Below are 27,857 nucleotides of genomic sequence, written 5' to 3'. Positions count from 1 at the left end.
GGGGAATGAAAGAATTGCAGAGATTTGTGATTGATTGGGGCATTGATGAAGGGGTTAACTAGGATGAATTAAAAAAAGTCTTGTGGGAAAGCAGGTGGGACAACCCCTTGCTGGGGATAAGTGGAAGGAAATGCTGTTTTTCCCATTTCTTTGAGGCCAGGCGGGAACAAAGTCAGGAAACTGAGAGAGGTCAGCAAAGATCTGTGGGTTTTTATTGCTCATAAAAGAGTTTTGCTGGTTTGTTTTCTTTTCCTTTTTCTGATGCAGTCTAAAAGGGTGTCTTTGCTGTTTTGTTTTCTGTCATGCTTTTTCTATGGACTAGATTTAGGCTAAATCAAGCACTTTGATCTGATCAGAGCTACTCAGTTTCTGGTAAGGCTTGATGACTTGTGCTAAAGTAAAATTGTGATAACTTCTTAAATGGGAAGGATATCACCTTGATGATTTCTTTCATTCCAGGAAGCATGAAGGTAAAAACACAAGAGTTTTATAGTTTTATTTCTTACTCTTTCAAACTTGAAATTGAAACATTTATTTTAAAAAAGCAGGAAGGGAGACTAGATGAGGAAAGATGGCCATTATTCTTTTTTTCTGTCCTAGCCCTACCTGAAATATAATGGAAGTAAGTATATCTATTATTTCTAGCCAAATAGGATAGTGATCTACATGTTTACTACCACCCTGAGCATTTCTCCTGCATGTGACATATGCATAGGAGTGAAACCATTTAAAATATATATATGTGGATCTGTACTCTGAACTCTAAGCTCCAAAAAACGAGTGTGGCTTTACATGACTTGCTCACTACAGTTGGTCCTGGCTGGATGACAGTACCTGTGCTTCAGCAAGTCTGATTGCCAGGTTGGGTTGTCCTTTCTGCGGGCATTCTAAGCCTTTGTCACTGATGGGAGAAAAGGGAAGAACCCACTGACTGAAGAACAAGAACTAGAAAAAAAATGTTTTTTTCCTTTTATAACTAATTATTCTGTTTTCACGGTATTTGTTGTTAAATTCTTCCAGATGGTGTATCAGTAGTACTGGACTGTAATCAGATAATACCTAATATGATTGTTCTTTCTTTCTTTGAACAGTGGAAATTTGTTTTGATAAGGGGACCTTAGCTCACCTGACCTATCTGGGAAGCATGGCAGTGTGCCAGGTGTTAATATTCAAACAGCTTTTCATTGCTGCTTTGATACATATCAAGGATTCTGATCACAAGTCATTATTTCATAAAAATTTCTAATGAGGTGGGAGTAAAAAAACCTTTATTAAATAGCAGGAACTTCTATGTCTGAATGTAATAAAATAATTTATGATATATTTTTAGGGATAAGAGATTAAAATGCATATTAATTAAATGAATAATGAAAACCTTTATGAGAATCTCTGCTACAAGTTGCAAGTAGCTGTTTAATCAAATTCTTTCTATGGAAAAATGCATTTCATTATAACATAATTAGCACATCTATTGTGTTTTTAATACAGCTCCTACTAAAGTGTGTTTGATCTGGAGTTTGCTCATGGCAATTAGCAGAGAAGGAACTGAACTTTTTTGCTTTATTCCAGACTTTGTAAATTCGAAGTACTATATCTGGGGAAAATGGATGTGATTTTTTTAAAGTGCTGGAATAATCTTGGGGATATATTGGGGTAATCATTGCTAGTAGAGAAAAGGCAGTGGTAAGGAACTGTGCTATCTAAAGCTGCAAATGCAGAGGTCTTTTTTGTTTTCTGCCACTGGTCTGTACTTTTCTGTCATGTCCTATCTAAATCCTGGACTGTGAGAAAGGTGGAACTTTCTCTGTGCTACAGGGTAATCCTGCTTGCATTTGACTGTCGCAGCAGATCAGAGAAGACGAAGATAGCAGGCCGGGGGCTGGAGTGGTGGTGCTGGGAGTGTCATCCTTTTTTCTCATTGAGGTAACGGTGGTAAGGGTGTATGTACTGACCCAGGGTGTTAGTACTTTCTGTTTTGCAGTGCGTCCTTTACCATTTAAGAGGAGTACTTTCCAGTAGGAAAAAAGGGCAGGATCTCAGTAAACATGGTGGTTCAAAATCACTCCTGGATGCCTGGCTGCTAAAATACCAAACATCTGCTCGGAAATTGAGTGCATCCTGTAGCACTGGCATACATGAGTCCTCCAAAGTGAGAGGGTTCAACCTTACCAGCTGCTGAAACCAGACTTCACTGTTAGAGCTTTTTTTTTTTCTTACCCCAGGAGATTTACTGACAGTTTTCCAAGGAGTGGAAGAAAACTTCTTTTACAGAAAGTCCTTTGGTGAATATATGTCTAGTCCGAGTGTGTTTAGAGTGTAGGTACCAGTATCTTTATGGTTGAGTTCACTGTGGTACAAAGCCTGGTATTGTCTTCTGTGTGAAGCTCATTAATGCACAGAAAATCCAAACTTGACATATTGGCTTTTATGTAGTAAAAAAAAAAATACAGTACAAGAATATAAAAAGAAACTATCCAGTGCAAACATCTTTATACAGTGGAAATTGATACAGTGTTCCTTAAAACAGCTTTATAAAACAGGCTTAAAAATAGCAATTACAGTTAATACTATCTGTATGATGCTTACCAAAGTACTTTACTTACTGAACTAAATAATTTCATAACTAACTTTAGCTGTTGATAGGCAATACCTTAGTTACTGATGAAAACCTTAAACTGTAAGTATTATTAGTTAGCATTTTTTATAATATACTAACATGTGGAACCTCAATAGCATACACTATTGACTGGATTAAGCAACACAGAAGAGAATGAACACATTAAAAATAAAACCAAGGCTGTCATCCCAAAAGGTATGTCTTTTATAAAGGCTGTGATCCAAAACTGATTGGACTGATGGGCAGAATTCTGCTTAGTTTTCCTTTAGTTCATATTTGAAATTTTGAGTGATTGCATTGTTGATGATGATAGGCATTAGGGTCTAGCTAAGTATTGTATCAGACAACTTTTTACAGTACTGAGGACTAATGTGAGCCCATATTATAATGCATTGTAGTTTCCTGCCAAGAAAGCATTTTGGGGGAAAGGAGTGTAAATTAGAGATGACATGAATAAGTGAAAAGCAAATTTGTGAGGTTCCACTACACTGGTTTAGGAAAAAAAAGGATTTAGTGTTATTTGGTTAGCTACCAAATTTAAATAATCAGATCAGCTAAACTAATACATACAGCTCCAGCACAGATTCTGCAAATTGAGTATCTGTGTGGTAAGGCTCTGTTCCTCTTGAGGGCAATGGGAATCTGCATTGCCAGAAGCCAGAGACACGCCATTGTCCTAAGAGACCCACTTTTTACAAAATGTATTTGGCTGGGTAATTTCCTGCATGGGAAGTTTCATTCTGTTCATTCTGTAGCTCTTCATCAGGCGAGAAACTAAACACACGCTTACCAGGGACATAGTAGTTGCAGCTCCAAAACCTTACTTACATTTGCGGTTCTTTTATGCAGACAAATGTGTGGGTGTGTAGCATTCTGGTTTGGAAGTCTACAATATTTTCCTAGGTGGAAAATACCCGTTTTACAGTACCTGCTTAGGAAAAAGTCAAAACAGTTTCACAGTAATGAGGCCCTTCATCTTTTTGTCCCTGAAAAATTACAGTTGCTTTAATAACATTGAATAAAAACCCTATTCAGCCTCTTTAGAAATCTAGAGACCTATGTTTCCATCTGGAGAGATTTACAGTATTGGAGTCTTAACATTCCCCTGATCTGCACATTTCCTGCTCTGCAGGATATGTTTCATTGAGTAACACTGAGATCCTATTTACAGAAAGAAAAAAGCAATTTTTTCTGCTAGCTAGAGCAAATTCTAGCATGCCAGAAAGGTGCCTGAAATCATTATCAGGCTGTTAAAAATGACAGATGAAACCAGATTGTGCATCTAAAAATCCTGTCTAATTTTATCTTTAGCAACTCATATATGTAGTAGAAGACTATAAAGCAAGAATAATTAATAGATTGGAAAGAAGGATAAATTGTGTCTCTTTTTGAAAGTGATGGAATAATTTCTAATATTAATTGATAGACCATGTGTTCCACCTCTCGTCTGCTGAGTAGTGTAAAGAGTGGAATACCAATAAAGATGTTACAAGAGGGCCAGACAAACCAGCTGGCTGGAGATGCAGGAGGTTATTAAAAACATTCCTTCCCACCACCACCACACCTCTCTCTTCCAGTGGATGGTGACCTTGAATGCATGTTGATGAAAACAGTACAGGAGGAGAGGAATGAAGGAGAAACTGGGGACAAAACCACTTTTTAAGGAGAAGTGTCTATCTGGATAGGGAGAGGAGTTGTTTCCTAGAAGACTCAAGCAGGTCCTCGAGCAGCAGTTTTGGGGAAAGAGCTGAATGTTGGCAAGGATAGCAGTGCTGGGGAAGTCAATATATGTGATCTGTGTGTTTGTTTTTAACTCTACTGCTGTCAGGTTTGGTTTTGGTTTTTTTTTTTTTTCATGTCTGTTTGAAATCCTAGTATGGCTTGAGTGAAGAGCTGCGAGTTCTTCTTTGGCCATTGGCAGTCTCTTGATGTCTGTCTGTAGGGGGAGGGAGAAAATTCATGGCTAAATTGAACTTAATACACAAAATCTTCATCTGGCTCTGATCCGTACAGCTCGGCTAACATTTTAAACCTGGGTCCCCAGTCATTTAGAAAGTCATAATCAATATCTGAGTCTGAGGAGCCTGATTCCAAAGAACTGAGAGATTCTGCAATGGACTCGGCACCTTCATAGCCATAAATGTGAAGTGTGTCATATGGCAGCAAATCCCTATCATTGTCAGCTTCATCCTTCTTAACTTCAATCATCATTTCCATTTCTCCAGCAGCAGAAGGTATATTTCCAGGAGGCTTTTGGACTTGTGCATATGGAGAGGGAACTGCTTCTGGCTTTATACCATTCTTGCGGACGGAGTTGAGTACAGACACATCATAGCTGGTGGTATCCATTTCACCACCACCTTCTTCATCATAAGTGACAAGCTGCTCATGAATCTCTGCCACATTCCTCCCAAGACCGCTCAAATCCTTCTTGTGTCTCTTTCTTAGAAGAATTAACAATGTGATCACTGCAAAGAAAACTTAGATGAGCGTGTGTAAATAGAGAAGTAAGGAAGTCAAACAAATTGCATTTAAGATATTTAACACAGTCTGAATTGACTTTTTTTTCTGGAGTGATTTTTTTTTTTTTAAACATTTATTAAACAATAGTTTAGCTGTAGGATTTTTATGTTCTCGAAGGAGTTCAGTCTGTACAGGAATTGTACAACTGACTCTTGAGCTGGAATCACAAGAACAAATGCGTAGTGTCACAAGTTCATTGAATCAACTACTGCCTTGAACTGGTAAATCTTTTAGTGCCAGGCGTCAAATGCCAGTTACGTGGTAACTGCAAAGGAGGCCTCTTCTTAAACAAGAAAAAATGTTGCCCCTTCTCTGACAGATTCCAAATACAGCAAATAGGTACTGATCTGCTGATTTGTTACAGATTTATTTATGTATATACATTCATTATACTGTTTAAAGGGTTTCTAGACTAGTTCAGCCTTTGGAAACAGGAATCCTGTTGTTGTTCCAGCACAAATTTCCTGTTTTATAGCTGCATGTGAGCCTAGTAACAGTAAATCTAGTATATTATGCAAACGTGCATTAGCCTTTCCAGTGTCTCAGCCGTTCCAATAGAATGAACAGCTTTGTAGCTGAAACTATGCTAACGGGCCAAATAGAAAGAAAAGTGAGATGAGTCCAATAATTACAGTATTTCTGCTTTCGTGACCATTTTATATCCACAAAGCTTTTGTAGATCTCAGTTAAGAAAAAACAAAACAAAATCCCCACATTTTAAGTCAGAGAACACTACAGAAGTCAAATACTTACCAATGATTGTGAAGATACAGATAAAAATTGCCACCAGTGCTTGTATACTAACTCCAACTTGTTTAGCTCTTTCCTCACAAAAAGTGAAGTTGCCTTTTTCATTACACTTGCAGACACTGATGACAAGTGTATTTGTGCTGCTGAGCTCAGGATCACCATTGTCTGAGATGATGACAGGCAGGTAGTGGATTTTGGCAAGTTCACGATTAAACTGTCCATATTTGACAGTGATATTAGCTGTGTTATCTGGAAGAAGTAATGACATCTAATTAAGTGATAATCTCTACCAGATTTTCCTTATAGATTATCAGTCAGTTGGTACATCTTCCCCTCAGACAGAGACAGCCCTTAGCAAACCCAGTGAAACTTGGGTGGCAACAAACAACATTTTCCCCCCCAGTAAGTTAAACCTTTAAAAATAAATTGTTACTTAGCTCAGCTAGACCAATCATAGGTCATTGCCACAGCTTTTCTTCCCTGTGTCCTAGTGTCTCACTTAGACTAACTGAGAAAATGCATTGCAGGGATACGGTACCGTAGTTCTCAATCAAGGAGAAGTTGCTATCTTCTGTGGCCAGGGAGTATTTGAAGAAACCTCTAGGTGATATTTCATCTTTGTCAGTAGCTGAAATCCTGATGACGACCTGCAAAGATGGAAGAGGTCATAATTTTCAGCATACATTGCCTCCAGTGATAAAACAGCTTACAGTATTTAAGTTAGAGCTGGGCTGTGTATCCTGTATAACCCTTCAGTAAAGGGCAGGACAAAGATATCTTGTGGTGCTCCTCTTCAAGTTCTTTCAAGGCAAGTAATTTCCTTGTAGGTCTTCACAAAGAGCAGTCTTGCCCCTTCATTCACAGGTGGGAAACAAAAGAGGAAATCTTGTGTAACTAAAGCACAAAAAAAGTCTTCTCCTCAAAGGCATATGGCTCATTTAAATACCTAAGATGGATGTCTTCTAGAGTGTTCAACTTAGAAGTATGACTTGTTCATCGAATGTCGTTGAGACTGCCACTCTTGAAGGGCATGCTTGTCTTGGAAAAAATCAAGTGGGGTAGATGTATAAAATATAAAAATGTGTATGGTTATGGCCCAAGGGTATTACAAAAATTAAATTAAAGGTGAAATAACACCTTGTGTGTTCTAACAGATTCCATCAGAGTCCAGTCTGTGACAATGTCTCTTAATTAAACAAACATTACAAGTATGGGCTGAATACTTGTGTCTGAGGCCAAATGTCTCACACCATTTGTGCATGCAGATACTTGCACACTGATGAGTCATGCAGTCATGGAATGGGTTGGGTTGGAAGGGACCTTAAAGACCATCTAGTTCTAACCCCCCTGCCATGGGCAGGGACACCTTCCACTAGCACAGGTTCCTCAAAGAGCTATCCAACACTGCAGTGGTGTTATATACAGCAGTCTTTCTCTTAGTATTTTGAAGTGGTTTTATTCTCAGTATCACATGAACATTTGTGTGATAAAACTGAATTGCTAATTTTTGCTCTGCAAGGCTTGACTGTATTTCACAGTTCAATTGCTGATGCGTGTATGTATTTAAAAGCCTGGAGGGCAAGGAACTGTGCAGCCCAAGTGTGTAAGCAGATAAAACTCAATATTCCAAGAGTGTAAAGTCCTGAAGAGAGATTTCTGACCACTGGTGTTGTGGAAATCAGTGAAATGGTTAAGTGCTTAGGTATGAAAGCTGAGACTAACTTCTATTAAAAGACATCTTTCCCTTGAGCTTGCAAGCAGGTAATACAGATTTAAGGGGAAAAACTGCCTCCTGTCTCACCTTTCCTGGTGCAGCGTTTTCACACACTCTGGGTTCCTCAGGATAAACAAGTTCTGGAGCATTGTCATTTTCATCAGTAACTATTACGTGAACTTGGGCATGTGATTCTCTGTCAGAAGGACGGCCTGCAATGACAACAGTAGTACAGGTCTCTGAGATGTCTGGAATCTCAGTGCTGTCTAGTCCTGCCTTTCCACTGTTTGTGTGTACCTCTGTGCCTCCTGCATGATGAATACGGTGAGTTTCTAGCTCCATCATTAATTAAAACGTTTCCTTTGACAGATTCAGATATTTTCCTAAAACCTCTCCTATTCGGCTAAATCATCAACGATCTGTGAGGAAGAAAATGACAATTGCTTATGGCTTCCCGATTCATCACCTTGTGTGGCTATGAGATCCAGCATCATGCTCTGGCACTAAGGCACCAGACACAGAACAGGCCACGTCGATATTATTAAATATCTTTCACCCTCCAGGAAAGGCCGGCCCTGCTTCCTGAACCGGAGCGAAGCTGTGCGGGGATGCCTGTGCGGCCGTGCTGCCTGGGCGGCGGGGTGGGAGCGTGATTTTGTACCTGCGTGAGTGGGTGCAGTTGGCTGGGATGTTTCTGCTCTAACCACAGGCTTGTTCCTGTCTCCCAAGCTTGCTTCCTCTCCTCACGCTCTTTTTATTCCTTGTAACAAACTGAATTCATTTTTATAACAGCCAGGGCCCAAATCTTAAAACTGTATTTGGCCTGTTTGTAGGTACTCATTTGATTTGGAAGATTATTGTGCAAACCCTGCAAACACCCCTTTCATTCATAGCCTAGTGGAAACAGGCTGTCAGGTTGTGGCTTTCCTTTTTGATAAGCTAGTCCTGCTGTAAAGCTGTATACTGATTTCTTCCGAATAGGGAAGTGGATAGCACTTACCATCTTCAAGGATTTCCTGAGCTGCTACAGTGATGTTGTATGAGGAACTGAATTCTCTGTCCAGGGGCTTGGGAAGTTGAATAATTCCAGTATCAGATACCCTAATATAGTCTCCATTAGGACTAGCTCTTCGTCGAATAAATCTGTTTTTTGTTTAAAAAGAGTATGTCAATGCAAGGGTGATAATACTGTATTTCACTTTAGTTCTTAGCAGTGGGAGGTCAGAGATTTCTTGACAAATTTTGTTAATATCTTGACCAGGTGGCCTGAGCATATTTCCCTGAAATTGTGCAAGCTGTGAGAGCGAAATATATCCATCAGAAAAGTTCCCAGATTTTTGTCTTTTGCTGTTTCAGAATCTATGTTCTTTTCAAAGCACATGCTTGAACACAATGTAACAATAAATTATAAGCATATGAAGATACCCAGGATTATGCATTTTGCTGTAAATGTGCAAATGCTTTATTGTAAGGTTATGTGATAATTACATGGGTAAATGTAATTTGTGTTCGTATTTGTTGATTACCATATATATATATGTCCATGGCTGCAGTGCTGGAAAAATCAAATTGGATTTTTTTTTTTTTTTATGGCATGCACATTCCAAAAATCAGGGCCAAAATCTCAGTGCTTTGTCAAATTCTTGGAATCGTTAACAAACTCTCAACTTTAAAACAGTTACTAAAGCTGATGTCATGTTACCTGATCTTCCGTTTAGCTGCGTCAGGGTCGTGTGCCCAAACGGAACCAAGTGTTTTTATTTCTGGATCATTTTCCCTTACTTTGAATTCATATGGTAGTTTAGTGAAGACAGGAGGCTCATCAACATCCGTGACTTCAATGGTGACTGTTGATATGCTCCTAGAGCCACCGGATTTGAAATAACGAAGATCAACGGTGGGATCTGTTGCTTCAATGTCAAACCTGTATTCTGCTACTTTTTCGAAGTCCAGGGGCTAGAAAAAAAGACAAACACAGATATTCTTGCTTTGGAGATGTCCAAGTAAACTTTGCATTAGCTATCTATGCAAATTTAAGCTCTGTGCTCTAATTCGTGTTTGGAAATATTACCAAATTGCATCTTAGCAAACTTGGGAAAGCATTTCCAACCAGAACTTCTCTTTTATAGAGTGACTTGAACAACAACTGGTTTTGAACAGATCCATCCAGTATTCTAGGGTCAGCAAGTATTTCTTGGTTTAAGTAATTTTCTTTTTATAATTCTGTAGCTACTAAAACTTGTTTAGCTCCTTTTTCTCAAAGGCTGGGGACCATATTCTCCTTTGCTAGGCTTTCTGCTCTGAAGTTGTTGAAGGCAGACTTCATAGCTGCACTGACTGATAGCTGGGGCATTTAATGATAACTGGCATCCGCTTCCTTGTTTTTCCCGTTGACTGAGATTGTGAAAGGAGTCACACAACGGAAGGAAGGCCAGGAGCCAGAGCACTAAGAAATGCCCAAGCTATCGCTTATTTCAAATTTTGGGTCCCTTTGCACTATCGTCTGGGATTATAAAAGCACCGTGAAATACACAGTAATTAATTGTGGTGACTTCTGTTTTTCTCTTTGAGTAGACATAGACATTGCAAATGGAAGTGATAGGGCTTATCTAGCGGTTGAAATTTTATCTCACGTGATTGCGTATTTAAAATCATGACATGTGCATAGCCAAAAGCATGTTACAAACAGTGGGGTGAACTTTGCCCACTGCATGTTAAAAGATGAGCTGATTTCAAATCAATCAGTGTGTATATCTGTGGGGTCTCTTATTGCTTCTCCTCTGGGCAGAAGTTGCAAGCAATGGATTCCTCAGGTCCTGGAAAGACCAGAGGAAAGGCTGAATTTGGTGAAAGAAAGCTGCTTACATCTAGTGTGACCACAACTGAAGACTTTACTGCTGGTCTTGGAATATTTGGTACTTTTTTCCCTTAAAGTTTTCTCTTCTTAATGACATTTCTAGTGTTAACAGTTAGAGAGACATTTGGAAGTGAAAAACACATTCCTGTCAATCTGAGGATTACAGGAGGTGATTTATAGCTCTCCCTCTTTTTTTTTTTTTTTTTTTTTTTTTTTTTTTACTGTAAGTCAATGAAATCAATGAACTCTTGGCTTGGCAGTGCTCTGCATAATGCAGGGAAGTCCCTTGGTACAAATCAAGTAGATCTGAGAATTAAAAAAACAAGAGCAAACCATAATAAAGGCTTTGGAGAGTCTGGGCCCTCTTACAGAGTTACAAGGAATTAGTGGGGAACCTCTGAAAACACCCTGAGGAAAGTAAGAGAGCTGTGGCTCAGGTTGGAGCAAGTGCCAAACTGTAAAGAGCACTTTTAGAAGCGTGGTCGGGTGAAGTTCTTCACATTTTCTACTTTGGTTTCACATGGGCTGTAGAAGGGAAAGATTCTTTGACTTGGTCAGTTGGTTCAGCTCTTAAAATCACTTTGAACCATCCAAATATCTGGAGTTTGAGAGGAGCCTGAAGTGTGTAACCTAAATATCTGACATCCCCATTGCGCTCTGCAGTAATTCTATGTTTTCCTGGGACTGGCAGTTGAAATGAACTAGTGAATCACCAGCTCTTCTCACAGAGCTTACAGAACAGGGTTTTCAGGATAAATGTATTTCATGCTGACTTCCACGCATTTCCATTATTTCCTGCTGCTAATCCCAAACTGAATCAAACACTCTTGTTACACATGGAAAAACAAAATAATCATCTTTGTTACTGGGAGAAGTACCTTCTTTGGCCTAATGATTCCTTCATTTGTAAATGGATTTGCTACAATTTCAAAGGTGTCCCTGTAATCTCCTCTGACAAAACTGTATTTTGTATTTCTATTTTGTGGTTCATCAATATCTTCTACTTTGACTCTGCCAACTTCTCCTCCGACTGAAATATTTTCCGGAACTTTAAAGTGAAACGATGCTGTTAAAAAACATAACAAAAAAGACATGAAGTGTGAGTACACGGAAATTAGAACTTAGTTAAAATTTCTTCTTAGTGTATAGACATACAGAAAGATATTTCAATGAGAATTCAGCATTATATGTCTCTTCAGACAGAACTTTGATGTATTTTTTATAAATGTATAAGTAATTCTCAAAATTGTCAAGATCTTGTACAAAGTGATGAAATTAATACTGATTTTTATTTTCTTCTCTAGGTGTGCCTCACCCAGGAAGCATAGCTAGGGCTGAAATACAGAAGACCTTCTGAATATGTAAGATTCTTTTGTCCATTTCTAAGAAGATTTGAATTGTGATGAACCCTGATATAAATTCATTATAGCTGTGTCACCCCTTGGTTTCCAAATGCTACAGTGCTTGCATGATACTTACGGTGTTTGAATACTGGGAAGTTGTCATTGATGTCGGTTAAAGTGATAACGACTGTAGCTGTGCTTGAATCCCCAGAAGACCCTGGAGCGTCTTTTGCTTTAACAATAATTTCATATGTTGATTGATCCTCTCTGTCTAAATCAGCCCTTGTTGTAGAAATCACACCTTTGAAAAATAATGTTGAATATTATTAGATTTTGCAGCATGTCTAACATCTCTTAATTTTAACAGCAAATTTTTGTGTTACGCCACACATTCAGCTTTAAGTAGCATTTTTACAGCGGTATTTTTCTAAGGCTAGAAATGTTACAAGTCTTTCTACACGATGAAATATTTGGAAGATATTGTACTATACTTTCCTTTAAACTGAACTTTGCTGCTTGGAAGCAGTCTAACAATGCCTAAACTTAGTCATTACAGCATCTAGAGAGTTTGTTTGAACACCTCTTTATCTGAGCTATTTTGCTCCAGAGGAGTAGTAAGGTTACAAGAGATACTGACGTTCTTTTTAAAAGTAGGCAAAATTTAAACAAGAAAGTTTAGGAAGGCAAAGGGTTGAGTTACTGATTATTGAATGCTGCTTCAGAATTTATGTATTTCCTTTTCATGTTTGGTCAAAGGAATGGTATCTGTGCTAAACTGAAAACACGAACTTATATTGGTTCCTGGTCAGTCTCTTAATCAGAGGGGGAAAAAAAAAGACCTTTTATCTTCTCATTTAGTTCATGGCACCTGATACCCCGAGTTTATTACTTCATTTCCAGAGGCGAACAGTGGCATTGTGTGAGTGTGAATGAAAAATATTTTCTAAATTATGGTTAAAATTATATTTTGAATTATTATCCCTCTTGTGAGAATGAAAACCCTTAAAACTGTTTTCTACAAAGTGTAAGGACACTTGTGTATCTGACCTACCAGAGTCATCAACTGTGAAGTATTCGTCTCCTTTAATGACTTGGTAGGTAACTGTGGCATGACCAGTAACTGTTGGGTCATCAGCGTCTACAGCTGTCACTTTGGTGACTGAGGTTCCTACAAAAAGATTTTCAAACACCATATTTAGTATAAATTCTGTTTATTAATCAGAGACATGAAGGGAAATGAGTGATGGAATAACGTACCTACTGGTGACATTTCTGGGACAGATCCATTGAATACTTTTTGTACAAACACAGGGGCATTGTCATTAATGTCATAAACCTTGATAATGAATTTAGATGGAGGTTCCAGTGACTGGTTGTTTCTTCTGTCAATAATGAGAGCTGTCAGCTCATACTCTGCTTTCTTTTCTCTGTCTAGCCTCTCAAATGCATATACATCACCACTGGTTTCTTCCACTTTAAAAATAGTGTTGGCATATTCACCTTCAATAATATACTTAGCGTTGTTGTTCCTTACACTTGATGTGATCTAGAAGGAAAGTATATTTCAAAGAGATAAAAGTGGGCTTTGGCATCCAGATGCAACACGAAAGATACACACAATCAGGACTTCTTCAGACTCAGTTTGAAACCAGGATAACCACCAAGACTTTTGATGTCAGCTGAAGTATTACTGAGCAAACAGCACCACAGCAGCTACAGCTATGCAGGGTTAAAGGATGAAACTTGCATCCAGACTGAAGCTTGCTTGCTTATATATCAAGAAGCAATTTCTTTTTAGATCATATCTCACATTTCCTAAAGACATAAACTGTTCATGCAGTTAACACATACAAATCATTAACCTCATTATGTATGAAATAGCAGACACTACCACGTTCAATTTGAGCTACTCTTGTTGGCGAGTAACCTTCTGAACTTAGCAGAGATTTTGCTTAGATTTCACAGAAATACAGAATCATATCTATGTTCACAGCTACTGACGTTATTCAACATCAGTCTCTATTGCTTAGCATTTAGCAGAATTCCTGCCAGAGCTGACAGCTTCCTTGTGTGGAGTCACATGCAGTTTTTTGACAGTCAGTCTTTAGGCTAATGCTATGACAGTAAGATTAAATTTCCACCCCATAGGTTTTACAATTAAAGATTATATGCAATGAAAAAGGGTTGGTAAAAGGAAAGAACATCAATCAATTTTAAAATGTAATTTAATCCAATCCCGAATGGTTTTGCACATTATTTAATCTGCAGATAATCTAATGATTCTTCCTTTTCTATACCTTCACCCATCTAAGGACACTTGTAGAAGGTTTAAACCACAATTTTTCCATGCGCTATGTCAGCATTCTTATTTCAGCAAGCTATTTGTCAACAATTGCTGGGTTTGATCAAGAATTTCTAGTCTTTTGTTACTGATGTTATCATAAATTGCAACTGTTTGGTATTCAGGATTTGATTTATCCTGCAGTTGTCATTTACTGTTTTCTATTTTGAAATGCGTCATTAAAATTTTCTTCCCTCATTCCACATAATTAATCATGCTTCTGGCTGTGGTGCTGCTGAAGAACAGTTTACAGATCTGGAGGCGTAACATGAGAAATACCTCACCCTTGTCTCAAAGATGGTATAGTCTGTGTCTTCTTTCTCAATTTTTATTTACTTATTCAGTGTAAAAGGTATAGACTGCCAAGACTGCCTTTTCTAAAACTGGGGATGAACATACAAAGGAAAGCATCCAAGGTCGTGAAAGATAAAATCAAAATGTATCAGCATATTCCTGCAGCTGTCACTCAGTTCTGCCACGCTGCTGCTGTGGCCTTTTTTAAAGGGTTTATCAAGTGTTCAATCCTGCAAATGCAATGCACTGAACACAGCCATTGCAAAAGCAATCAGAAGCATTCCACTGTTGAAAGTCCACAGAGCACACACAGTACAAAGTGAATTACTCTTATTTAGGACAGCTCGAGGAATAGAAGCATTCTCCTCAATCTGCTACTGAATTGGTCTGAAATGAAACAGAGATACCCTGTGTTAGCTGAGAGTACCCTATAGCCTCTTTTCTCTCTCTCTTGTGCTTTCTGCCAGTGAGCAGCACTGATCCAGAAAGGTCTGTTTCACTTTACTGAGACAGCCTTGACAGATGCTGATTGTTGTACATGGGAGGAAAACGTACAACTGCATTTATCTGAAAAATGTCAAAGTAGTTCAATTTGAAAGACTAGATTGGAAGAACTTTGTCTGGGTGATATGCAGTTAATCATAGGATTTTATGAGCGCTGCCCTGAAGAAAATGAGTTTGCAAGCAGGTCAATGCTCATTATTATTTTTAGAAGTTATTTTCTTTCACTTTGTGCAAGAAATTTTTTAATTGTGTAACAGTATTCATAAACATAACACTTTTGTATCCAAGCTGAGAGTTGTAAGGTGTATGTTTTTTAATGCATATGTTTTTATCAGATGATCTCCTAGGTTTTTGAAAGGATCTTGAGCTACAGAAAAATATTGACATACATAAGCTGCCAGACTTCCTTCCTAACTGTGCACCTGCATGCAATGCAATTGTTTCTGCACTGTGGATACTCCATACTTGCCATTTGCTAAAATTTATTTATATTCTTCAAAAGAGTAAGAATCCCTTTGACATTATTCTTGATTTACCCTGGGTCCACATTCTTGAGATTTTAACATGAGATTCTATTCTGCCTAGACTGCAAACAAGTAATATTTTTCAAGATACTAATTTGCTGTCTGCATTTCTAATTATTCATTGCTAACAGACTGCCATTTACCTTGCCAACGTGGTGTGGTAATGGTGTATCTATTTCTTCTTTGATATGCATTTGGTTCCATATCCAGTCTCTTTTCTGTCGTTTATGACTGGCATTGTTTGAAGAAAAGTTTTGGTTTGTTTTCTGACTTTCTTTGTCAGCAAATGCTGGAGCCAAGAACAATGAGAAAAGTAGGATAAGGTGGTTCATCTTCTTCTGTAGCCTAGAAAGTAATATAAAATATTAAAACTATAAATAACAACAGAATCAAATTAATCAGAGAGAGCAGACATAGAAGTGCAAATGGACTTTCCTTCTACAGGAAAGTCTAATTGCTTTCTGTATTTGTTTTCATTTGTCTGAGCATCAAAATTTGAAATATTGGGCTGCTTCCTTCCATGAAATGGTTTTAACTAGATGACAACTGTAAACCCCAACAAAAATATTTTAATGAAATAAAAAAATGTGCAAGTTTTGAAAGCTAGCGTGAAAGCCATTATCCATTTGAGCTACTGTAGTTAATCTGAAGAGAAGATTGAGTAGTGAAGATCACCCATTGCGCAATGCGGGAAGCACAGTCTGGCTGCAGAGCACAGCTCAAGGGGAGACCAGCCTTGGGAATCAACACCAAAGCTGAGCCAGGTCAAAGTTTATGTTAACTTGAAATGAAATGTTCCAGCTTGATGAACCGAAATGCAATGTTTTTACTTTCCCTGGCACAAAATATACTGTAGTCAATATCTTCATATGGAAAATATTGACTTAAAATGAAATCTGGGTTTTTTTGGTGGAAAAAATGATTCATGTGAAATTTTCAATCAATTCCAAGTACAATTTAGCAAATTATCTTGCTCAGAGAGCTCATTTATTGATTCAGTTTCTTGTCTTTTGAAATGTTTGAAGAGGCACGTAAAGTTTGTTCATCCCCTGTTCTCAGATTTTGCCATCTACAAAATGATCATTTGTGAAATTATTCTCAGGTTAAACCATGTTTTTGCATCATATGTTAATATTAGCAAACTTGAGGCCTGACTTTCATATCAGATTGAGAAGTTATTTTCATGTAGCAAAGCTGATTCATTTTTGTGCTAAATTTCCCCTTCCCAATATAAAGGACTGTCAGGGAACTTTTAACACTCAAATAATCAGACTTTAAATTACACATAAATCACTTTCCATTAGCTTTTAGGAGCTGTCAGCATGCACATCAAAAATAAAACTGCTAATTGTGACAGAGAAGTTGACATCACGCAGGTTGCTAGATGCGAGATTAAATTAATATTTTCGGCAGGAAGGTGTTGAGATGTTTCCAAAATTACTCTTTGGTAACTAGGCAATCAGTGTTATCCCGTGGTGCAGCATCATTGTCAGTAAAAACATTTTATTTGCCGTAAAATTTTGCTTTCCTGTACTTCTCTTCTGCATTGTTGTACATAAGCTGAGGAACATTCCTTCTTTACGATTGTGCAGGAAATGACTAAGGTGGCTTTGAAGTTGCTTTTTAATAGCTCAGCTGTGTTTTATACAGTTCTGTGGAGTCATATGAAACTGAATCAATTTAGCTATTTTTTTGTAGTCTATGCACTTTGGCTCTGAATATTTTTAGAAAAATAAGTAAGATTTAGTTGTTTTACTGTGCATTATTTGTGTACATGAACATTCTACAATTGGAAACTGGACACCATTGATAGGATTCTGTTGTGATCGCTTAAGTCTGTCTTCTATTCATAAAATTACAAAACATGATAACCAAAAGAAAATAGTTGGTTAACAGCGACTAGTACAGGCTGTAGTTTTGGAAAAAACAGGCCATAGCGTTTAAATGTCATTTTCTCTTGTTGCTGTGGTACAGTGGAGATCTGCTGTACTGCTGTGGTGGAGATTACTTGGGAAAACCGAGGACAATACTGGCCACTTCAGTTGCCCATTCATTTCACTGGAAGTGACACATCTACAAACATCCTTGCAGAAAGCATTTTTAAACTGAAATAGTCAAATCTCCACTAAAGCATACTGGTCTCAGTGAAATCTACTTTGTAAAGAGAAATTTTGTGTCTTCCCAGAAATATTTTCCCAGTATTTGCCTCTCTGTTTCTTAATGCTCAGTTCAGATTCAGCCATGCCCTCTGCCAGACTCCTCAGGGTACTTCTCTTGGTGTTGCTGAGGGTGATTACCAGCAGGTGATTACCAGTAACAGCAACCCTGGGCCTTTGGCATCCTCGTACAGGGACACTGCTTATCAGAAACTGAAGGCTTAAATTCATAACGAGTGCGTGGTTATCTGTGTAGGAGCTCTGGGACTAGGTAATATCCTGATGATTCTGATGGATCCATGCAGCAAATGCAAACTCTCCTTTGAAGTAGGTGGCCTGTTCGTGTTTCACACCGTTCAGGCCTTGTTGGAAGCATAGCCGTTAATACAGGAAGCACTAGACAGAATCTTTTTAAATATATGCACGTTTCAGCTGAAGCTTAAGCTACCCCTTCCACTCAGCAGATCCATCTTTATTTTCTTAGATTTTAAGGTGGCTTGACTTCCTTTAACTCCTCATTAATGGATTCCTTGTTAATACTCATCCAGCTTCCTTTGTAAGTTAGTGGTTCCTTTGTGAGCAGTTTGGTGGAGTTTGGTCTGCCCTCTGGTATGCACTGTATGTCAAACACAGATGGAGATAAAGAGCCTTTTGCAAGAAAATGACTTCTACTTTGTCTCTAGGATCTTTCAAAGTTTCTCGTTTGGTAGAAGTAACACAGCACACGAGCACTTTGCACGCTGTCTTTTCTAGGGACATTTGATGGGCATTGCTCTATAGGACAGGCTGACTCTGAAAAGACTGTCTCTGTGATACCGTGCAAGTTTTCCATTTGGCAGCTGGAAGTCCTCTGCTGTTGAATACATAGCTGAATTCATCACAATATTTAAGAATACCCTTCTTCGGTAGCACATGCAGACGCTTCAGAAGCAGGACCCTGCCAAGTAGTGACTGGGTAAGGGGACTGTCCTGGTGTGAAGGCCATGTTGAATGGATGTTAGCTCTTGACAAGCTGTACTAAATGCTCTCTCTTTTTCTGGCCATGATAGTTTTCCTTTCCAGCAGACCTCATTTGAAATGCCAGAGATAGCAGCAGAAGAGAGATATTCCCATGCCTGAGCAGGGGAGTGTGTTCCCATGGAGTCAGAAGCAAGCGAGTTTCTGAGGGGTGACGGTTGGATGATGTGCAGTGATTGGCTTTTCATTTCTTCTTATGTCTGCTGTGGCAGCCAGGACTGAGAAAAGGGAATAAGATGCACCCTTTCAAATAATGACCCTGTGGCCACATGCTTCTGCAGAAAGAAATGGCAGAGCATGCCCTGCCACGTGTGGCTCTCCCTGGCAGGCTGCCATGCGGCCCCAGCACTAGTCTACCTTCACATACAGTCTCCACTTACCCCTCTGTCTCTAACTGATTAGACCAATAATTCAGACTTTTTTTTCAATTTAAGCAGGGACTATAAATGTTCCTTAAAGTTAGCAGGGTAATGGTTTATTCAAGTAGTTAAGTTTCTTGCTTTGCTCTTAAATTTTCTTTCAGCAAATGATGGGTTTCCCACCAACATTATTCATTTTATGCGTTGAATTATTTTAGCAAATAACTCTTGGTCTGCAGGGTGCTGTAGACAGTTTGAGAAATTCTGGTATTCAAACTGATTTATGAGACACATGACTTATAAGGTATAGTTTCTTCTTGCAGATTGGGAGTAATTACTAAACAAATGTCAGGCAGAGATACAGACAATACTGTACTAATTAAAAATTTGCATTTTACAAGGTGTTTTGGTAAGGAATCAACTGTAAGGTCAATGAGCAGCCAGTATAAATAAAGTCTCCATGTAATGAAAACACATTTGATGAAATATTCTTGTGAACATTTGTGTTTTTTTCCGTGGTAGGTATTTGCCTCTTACCTGGTTTACTTCTCACTCTAAAATTCTTTATTAATGTTTGTATGAGGTTAGGTTAGTTGACAAAGAAATCTGTTCTATGCTTGCTTGTTAAATAGATGTTAAACCAGGTTTCTAAACTTTGGTAAATGAGGAGACAGTTGTAGCTGAAATGATGTATTTTTCTGGTTGATTGGACTAAAATCTTATGCTAGTCTTTGAGAATTTTTCAGCATCTGAAAAACAGCTATAGTACTAGAAATAGTGATAAGGAACATCCTAAGAGAGAAATTTGCTTGAAGTGGCTATCATTCACCAGAAAAGAAATATATTTTAAAAGGTTTGTGTCCATATTGTTTAGATAATTTGCATACCTGATTGTCAGAAAAGCTGGAAATGAAATTATTGTTGATGATTGAGCTGGAAACTTGATTATTTTTTCTTACAGTGTCATGGCTGAAATCTGAACAATGTAAATGAAAATTAAAAACCCCATGCAAAAATGAGAGTTTAATCAAAGCAGAAAATATCAACAACATTACTAATAAATCAATACTATAGGACATAATCTATTCCATTCCACAGTACTGGCAATTTTGCTATTTCTGGTTTTTAATCAAACCTTAGCTGTCGTGCCTGCAGCCATGTAAATGTAGGGAATACTAAATATCTGAAATACTGTATTCAGTCAGCTGGGAGAAAAATGGAGCTTGAAGGAGGGCTTTTGCTCAGCTTAAGCTGCCCTTGCTGTGGGTGGGGGCCCTGGCCCTGTGGTGTCTTGGGGAGTGGGGTGTCAGGATGGGTGTGTGCCCATGGGCACGCGCAGGCTGGGCTAAAAGAGAAAGAAAATTAAGAAAGAATTCTTCAAAAAAGCTTTTTCAGGAAAGTTGACTTTAGATAGCTTTAGTTTAGTTTAATAAGTATTTTCTGATTCTGTTTCCCCCTCGTGTCTGTTGCACCCCTTCCCAATATTCCTAAGGAGCTGTGTGCAAAAAATAATGTTGAATTTGCAGTGTATTAAATCCTACAATATACAGTGGAGAACCCTTCAAAATTTTTTTCAGATGCAAGAAAATTACTTTGATACATCATCTAAACACCTCCAAAATTACTATGCTCAATGAAGCCATGATAGATACAGAGCAGAATCTGACCTAGTGTCAAGTATCAAAACGACCCTGAACAACCCTGCCATACAGAATCCATTTTTAACATTAATTTCTCATTTATATGATGTTAAAGACCGAAGGTAAATGTGTGAATGCAGTCAGCATTAAGAAATGGAAAGGTAATATACCAAACACAGGAGGGGGATAAATTACCTTTTTCTTTGCAATGCTTGTAGTTTTGGTAAGCAAGCAAAACATCATTAAAAGAGAATAGTCCTAGCATTACTTAACACTGCCGGTCAGGGGCCTTTAATGGCTGCACAAACATGAATTGATAAAGCCTCCTCATTCCTGTGTGAAGTACTGCAGCTAGATAAAAAGCAATATCCCTTTCAAAAGGTACCTTTGAAGCACAGAGGACTTCAGTGTGTTTGCCATCTCCTGACAGTGGACCAGGGTCAGAAGTAACAAGTCTCAGATTTTGTCCTCCCACTTTCTTTGTCTCGTAATTACACAACATTGCTCTAACCAGCTGCTAACAAACCCAGAGAAACATGGCAGCAAAGCAATCACACAGGTGTAATTGTTACCTTCACTCCAGTGCCTGCTTGGCATCGAAGCTGCAAAACTGTGATCCTCTGTCGCTCCTTTGAGCTTACAATGGGAGCAGAGTTGGGGGCACGTAAATAAGTACAGTGAGAATGGGAACTAGGGTAGGTCTTCAAACTTTAGTAACATCACTTAAAAAACGAAGTAAATTGTGCAATGTTTGACTTGGTGCAATCATTTTTTTGTTGCATTTTCAGATACAATTTATTTCGGGTGGTTACTCAGTGTTTCTCTTGTTTCTTATTAAACCTGTCTTGTCACATGTTCTCAACAGTGTACAATGATTCATTTAAAAATAGGCTTTTCCTGAGAACATTGCGGTGCTTTTTCATTTCCAGATTATTGAGCTGATTTAAACAGACCTAGTGCCTATCTGGTATTATATTTTTGATTGTCCTTATGTTGATTTTATGCATCTGAGAAGTGGTTTCCACTGATGACTAAACAGTCTGGAGTGCAAATGCCTACCTGAAAACTGACTATAAAATGACTTCTTATATGCGTGATAGTATCTTTGAGTAAATAGCCACTTTGATGACTAAACAGACTGAAGAGCAAATGCCTGCCTGAAAACTGATTATAAAATGACATTTTATACTTGTGATAGTACCTTTGAATGAATAAGCACTTCAGCAATATCTTAACTGAACTTGCTACTTCAAAAATCCCCCGTGTCACTCAGTATTGTGAGAGCCCTCTTGTGTGCATTTGGTCCTATTCAGTTCTTGGTGTTGATGCTGCAGCACTGTGCGTCAATATTGCTGAGGACATAATTCAGCATTTCCGATTTTGTCTCTGGTTTTGGCTTCTCATATTTTTTCCAGGAAAAAGAGAATAATTCTAATCTGAAAGTTCTTTGTCATTTCAGGTTTGAGTTTCTGGTAGGTCTGGGGAAAATGTATTAATGATTTTATTCCCCTGTCTGTTCAACTCACCCAAAAATTCCCTCCTGGATGATACAAAATACAACTTCGTCTCATGGGTGGATGAAGTCCTCAGCCAGGACAGATGACTCTTTCAGCAGTAAAGAAATTTGGCTATAAAGATCTATAAATACCATGTATATGTTAAAGATTCACTGCCTGGTGGAAAGCAGGTAGCAAAATTGGTCTCCCGGTCCTTCTACCTCAGATACAGAACTGGCTAAAATCGGTGGAGGCAAGCACCGTTTTGGTGCTTTCTTTTCTTTTCTTTTCTTTTTTTTTTTTTTTTTTTTTTTTAAGAAATAAAGCCACCCTCCAGGCTAGTTGAGTGAGAGCTTGTGTACTGAAGACAGTTGAGCAGGAATGATGAGATCTACCTGAATGTCCCCCCAGAGCTTCCTGACTCCCCTGCTTGCATTTTAGCAAGTGACTTGCTGATTCCAGGACTAAAGTGCTGCAGTAAATATTGAGAGAAGGGTGTATGAAAAGGCTGAGTATGAACTAAAAATAAGAAATATATGGTCTAAGAAGACACTTGCTGTAAACAGAATGATTTTAGAGGAGTGAGGAAGAAGGTTTTAAGAGGTTGCAAAGGTCTTTGTTCCTTGCCAAGAAGCTTTTATGGAAAAGGGATGTGTAGATTTGCAGTTTGTTTGCTAGAAGTCTCCTCATCTGAAAGAGAAGCAGGATGAGTCAGGTGCAGGATCTGATCTTGTACCAGTGAATTCTCCTGACTTTACTGTAGTTTGTTTTACATCAGTGATGTGCCTAATAATATGTTAGCTGTAGATTAATAAAAATAGAAATATTGGCACGAGTGGGGAAAGACTAATCTATAGCAAGCTTTGCTCATTTTAATCTATGAATAGTGCAGTACTACAGATGCAGTCAGCCATCATAGTAGGCCAGAAATATCGTGCTTTGTGCTCTTGTCCATCTTTGCTCTGAATTGCTTTGAATCTGACCCGTTATATACAGGCATGACCTGTTGGACAACCAGAGAAATAATTTTGTTGGTGGTGCTACTTCAGCTCTGTTCCTTACAACACAAACCTTCAAAGGTATCCTGATAACTGCATCAGTAGACTCATAACATTTACTATCTGTTAGCTGGGTGTGCAAGATACAATCATGACCTTACTTTGGCTCACAAAAAATCCTTTGCTGCTGAATGCTGGTTTATTTGAGAGAATTCAGAGGCAAGTCTTTGGGACAGTCAAGCACCAAGGCCCAAAATCTCAAAGGTAGGAGGACATTTACAGATGTTGCAGGGGTGAAGCTAACAACTGACTGACAGAAAATTTGTTCTTGTCTTTTGATGACAGTTGCCAAATGCTGTTGAAATCTGAGCTATTTTGGGGGGGTTAGCTGCATTAAGTACAGCCTTTCTGTTCTGAAGTGAGCTAATAAGATGGGTGGGATAAACTCTGCATGCATAGTTTGGAACTGCAAACATTTTCCCCTATTAATTCTTTGTCCAAAATACAAAGCTAAGAGGAAAATATGTCCCATCAGATTAATTACTGATAAAGACAGATGCTGAAAAATGATGAAGTACCAGTGTTACAGACAGGCAAAGAACGTGTTCCCATCCTTGTATCCAAAAATTTGTTTCAGGGATGATACAGCAGTCAGGGTCTCATTGACTTTGAGGAATGATTGAGTCTCTGCCACTCTCAGTGGTGTATTTATGTGGCTGTAGATCCAGCTTTTTTCTTGCTTGCTTGAGCCAATTTCCTTTTGCTTAGCCCAAACTATGGTTGGTTTGGTAGGAGAGGCACAGTGCAGGTGTCTCAGCACTGAGCCTCCCTTGTCCCCTGCACTTCCCGCACTCAGATAATGTTGTTTGATTTTTGGAGAGTGGGGGTTTGGGTGAGCAGAGGACGAGGAAATCCTCCAAAAATTATTTGGCTTATCCCAGTGCAGAGGTGGAACGGTGTGGTTATATTGGAGATGTTTGTGATCACTAAAAAGATTTCTCAGGCATCTCTAAACAGAAGCTTTGTTTCCTGCAACAAATTGTAGGCACATTTCAGAATTTATCTGTTTTGATACTGCCCCCTGGTTAGCTCTGCTGTGCACAGAGATTAGCTGAAGCTGTCACTGAATGTTTAAGAATTTGGCCAAGCTGAAACAAAATAAGGTACACTATGACAGTTATAGAGCTTCTTCCACTTCCTCTTTGTTTCCAGATAAAGCCTTAATATCAGAGAGGCTTCCTAGCACAGAGCTGCAACCGAGTGGCTTTGATTAAGGAAAAGTCCCCATCCTTTGAGGAACTGCAGGTATTAAATATGATTTTTATTTTTTAAAAAAGTACAGTGTAGTTGTGTTTACAGCAGATAAGATTTTTTTGACATTTACCTTCAACAAAAGCTCAAGAGCAAAAGTATCTGTCTTGAACACAAGCATCATGCACAGGTCGCAGTAATTGATATTTATTGCGCTAATGGTAATCTGAACCAGAGAAACCATGTTTAGCTGGCTGTGTGTTCCAGTTCTTTTGTCCAGGTTATTCTACTGGGTAACTGAATGCATTAGTATTTCCTCTGAAAATTAATTTTGTGGCAGATAAAGAAAACATGTACATATACATAAATATCTTGTTTTCTGGCTGGGCAAGAGGCTGAAAAACCAGGGTGTGTCTGGATATATTTTGTTTGGTAATTACTATTTTTCTCCTTTTTTAAAATGTCTAACTCAAATGTCAGTTCATTCTTCTCTATTTCCTGCCCTTATTCAGCTAGACTTCCAAACCAGGCTTAATTAACTTTAAGACCTTTTCTGCCCACCCCTAGAGTTAGTCTTTTCCTGCAACATTTCCATTGTTATAATCTCCATGTGTTGTGAGATGATACGACATTATTACTGCTCTTACGAATTTACAACAAGCTTTTCAGTGTTTTTACTTGCAGCTTAGCTCTTGTCTGGAAAATCTCTTGTTCAAATCAAAATAACACTAGGGAAGCACATTTCCAGCTTACAGTACTGATAAAGGGAAGCTGGAAGGCCTGAAAATTCAGGCCTCAGACACAGGGGAGCTTAAATAGATGAGGAAAGCTGTTGTAAATTTTGTGACTTATTTTAGAGCTAGACATTTTTCTGCATGGATTTGATTCCATGTGGGAGTGACTGTGATTTAACACAGTGTTTTGTGGTGTTTTGCTCCAGTATCTATGCACTGGCTTAAGCAGGTCATTAGTCTGATGAATTTTACAACCCCAGCCCAGAGGCGATGATTGCAGCCATAGTAGGTGCTAGTCCAACATGTAAGATGTGACTCCAGGAGTGACCCTGTTTCAAGGCAGGCCATGCTTTTGTTTACAATGTGGTAAGAAAGAAGTCTTTGTGGCAGTGATAAAAGTGAGAGCTGGGGGCTTTCAGCTGGCTGGCCTGGGGTCGCATCTGCTCACAGGTCTTCTTAAGCCAGCACCCAGGATCTAGGCTGGTGGCTGCTGCTGCCCTGCTGGGGCACAGCGCTGTGAGCATTGGGGAGCAGCCTGCATCCCCCCCAGGAGCTGATGGCTTTAAAGTAACCTGGCTGTTTGGGAAGTTCTTATTCACATCAGTGCTGCACTTGTGGGTTTGCTGCCTGAATCCGGAACACAGCTGGAGATACTTCTTAAGCTGAGGTGGGAATTTTTTTTTCTCCTTCGTTAGTGGCTGTGTAAGTGGAACATTTAGTTCTCTCACAGCTCATATTTTAATCATGGCCACTGAAAACTCCTTTCTTGTGCGAATAAAGGCTTCCTCTTCATTTAAAGAAGCCCAAGATCAATCCATATAAGGCAGGTAATACAGCTCACCATTTCACAGCAGGAAAATGATGCAACGTATTCCAAAGAGAAATGTGCCCCTTTCTTCCTGTTTGAAACTTAGGTTGTCTCCAAGTGCAATTACCGGAAGATTCAGTATCTATTCTAATCCTAAGCTTTTACCAAGGCTGCTGCTGGCAAATCTGTTGTACAAAGCAAATGTGTTAAATGGCGCAACAGATGATAGATCTCCACAACAGTTTTGTCTTGTCAAGTTCACGTTGTTGTCTTTGTAAAATGAACCCATTCCAAAAATCATTCCTGCTTTTTCTGCTGTCTGCTTTCTGCCCTTGCTTCTTAATTTCCGTACTGGATACATGCTTTAGGTGGCGTGCATTGCTAATCTGGGCAATACTAAAATGTGCATAGTGTAGCAGTATTTGTTTATGTTTTAATGACAGTCGAAAAAGCTAAATGAACAGTTCTGAGCAAACAGACAGTATATACTATTTCATTGTAGGTTTGGGTTCCTAGTTCAGGTGGTGAAGAGTTTGATACCTTATTAGTAGTATTGATTGGTTGGTCTAATGCTAACATGAATAATCAGGTTCTCTTGCATACAGATCATATATATCTGAAAGACTATGGCAATAAAAGCCAGTGAGATAATACAAATCTCTGAATTCAGGTGTAGGATTGGAGGTGGAGGGAGGGAGTATCCTACAAAAAGAATGGAGAAGCTAACCTAAAACTGTGTGCCAGTGGAATGTTCTGCCGATGAAGCTGAACATATCACAGGAACAATTCCCATCAATGGCAGGATTTCCTATCATTTGCATGAGAGCAACATTAGCCCCTTAGTCTCCTCAAGTGGTATGTTGTAAGGTAGACTTTGCACTCCTAGAGGATTTCCAGATCAGAAATTCATATCAGATAGCAACATAAAAGGAAGGGGAAAAGGAAGGCTGATCCTACCAAAGCATTAGAAATGTGGACAAAGACAGGAGAAGGAATTCAACTGTATCCTCCAGACATACTGTGGAAGTGGAATTTCCCTTCACACTGTCATACACAATAAGGACAAGGGCATGTGTGTGCTGCAGATAACCCACCTTGTGCCCCGTGAACTTTGCCAGGTGTCAGGAGGACCAATCCAGATGTTGCTGGTGGGCTTGGGAAAGAGAGGAGGATGCAGAGAAATGGATGACTTCAGTGAGGGCAAAGCCAGACAGGCCACTGCTAATTTGTGGAGACTGATAGTAGGCTTGTTAAAATAATGTGTGCTAGAAACAGGGGGCTCTTCCTCCTAAAGATTTTGCAGAGGATGGTGGTGAAACCTCTGACAGAAACAGGAGGGTTTTGATGACATGTAGGCTGACTCTCTGAAAACTGACCTCTCCGAATTTTGAAAAATGCAGAATTTGAAACACTTCTGCTTTTGGTCTACCTCTAACTATGGTGGTGCTCTGTAATTCCTTGCCTTTCAGATAAGAGTGTTAGGGCTGGCCTTTTGGAAAGGTCCCTGTACCATTTCTGCAGTGTGTCCTAGGTACCATGCTTGCCTTTTCTCTAAAATATTAGTCATTTTTCACTATAAGTTCTGGATCCTTTCATGGATGATACCATGTAACACTTTCACATGGGGCTCCCAATCTTTTGTAAAACAATTTTGCTGTCTCACACCAAAATACCTGTCTGGAGAAAAGTCTGCCCGAGTGTCCATCCTTGTGCTTGACCCTTTCTGGTTTCCTGGTTGTAAATCTTTACTTGGATATATTCAGAGTACCAAAACTGAAGTGTAGGCAGTGTGAATACCTGCAATGGATTGCTAAGTTTCCTCTCTGCCCTTCCCCTGTCTTTGTCCAGCCCTGGGAAACACAGCTCTTGAACTGTTCCAGTTCCTGTGACCATCCGTGGGCTTTAACTAGCACCTAGGGGGCTGGGCCCCA

General features: G+C 38.9%; 1 protein-coding gene across 4 annotated transcripts in view; it reads right to left on the bottom strand.

Annotated features, from left to right (window-relative positions):
* Window positions 1–2,410: 2,410 nt before the first annotated feature.
* Window positions 2,411–27,857, bottom strand: part of CDH5 (cadherin 5) — a 28,848-nt gene continuing 3,401 nt past the window's right edge. Inside the window, exons 1-13 of one of the 4 annotated variants that reach the window (XM_040615081.1) lie at window positions 21,212–21,305; window positions 19,887–19,975; window positions 15,611–15,812; window positions 13,062–13,350; window positions 12,856–12,972; window positions 11,941–12,105; window positions 11,340–11,527; window positions 9,307–9,560; window positions 8,605–8,747; window positions 7,692–7,816; window positions 6,429–6,537; window positions 5,894–6,139; window positions 2,411–5,085 (exon numbers count right to left, since the gene is read on the bottom strand). In XM_040615081.1, coding sequence (XP_040471015.1) covers window positions 4,592–5,085; window positions 5,894–6,139; window positions 6,429–6,537; window positions 7,692–7,816; window positions 8,605–8,747; window positions 9,307–9,560; window positions 11,340–11,527; window positions 11,941–12,105; window positions 12,856–12,972; window positions 13,062–13,350; window positions 15,611–15,799 — 2,319 coding nt within the window. In that variant the 5' untranslated portion in view covers window positions 15,800–15,812; window positions 19,887–19,975; window positions 21,212–21,305 and the 3' untranslated portion in view covers window positions 2,411–4,591. Of the gene's footprint in view, window positions 5,086–5,893; window positions 6,140–6,428; window positions 6,538–7,691; window positions 7,817–8,604; window positions 8,748–9,306; window positions 9,561–11,339; window positions 11,528–11,940; window positions 12,106–12,855; window positions 12,973–13,061; window positions 13,351–15,610; window positions 15,813–19,886; window positions 19,976–21,211; window positions 21,316–27,857 lie in introns of those variants that run through there. The other 3 variants (XM_040615079.1, XM_040615080.1, XM_040615078.1) reach the window with 3 other exon arrangements.

This window comes from Falco naumanni, chromosome 15, assembly GCF_017639655.2.
Source record: "Falco naumanni isolate bFalNau1 chromosome 15, bFalNau1.pat, whole genome shotgun sequence".
Taxonomy (NCBI): domain Eukaryota; kingdom Metazoa; phylum Chordata; class Aves; order Falconiformes; family Falconidae; genus Falco; species Falco naumanni.
The sequence above is the reverse complement of the archived record's forward strand: the minus strand, read 5'-3'. Positions and strand labels throughout refer to the sequence as shown.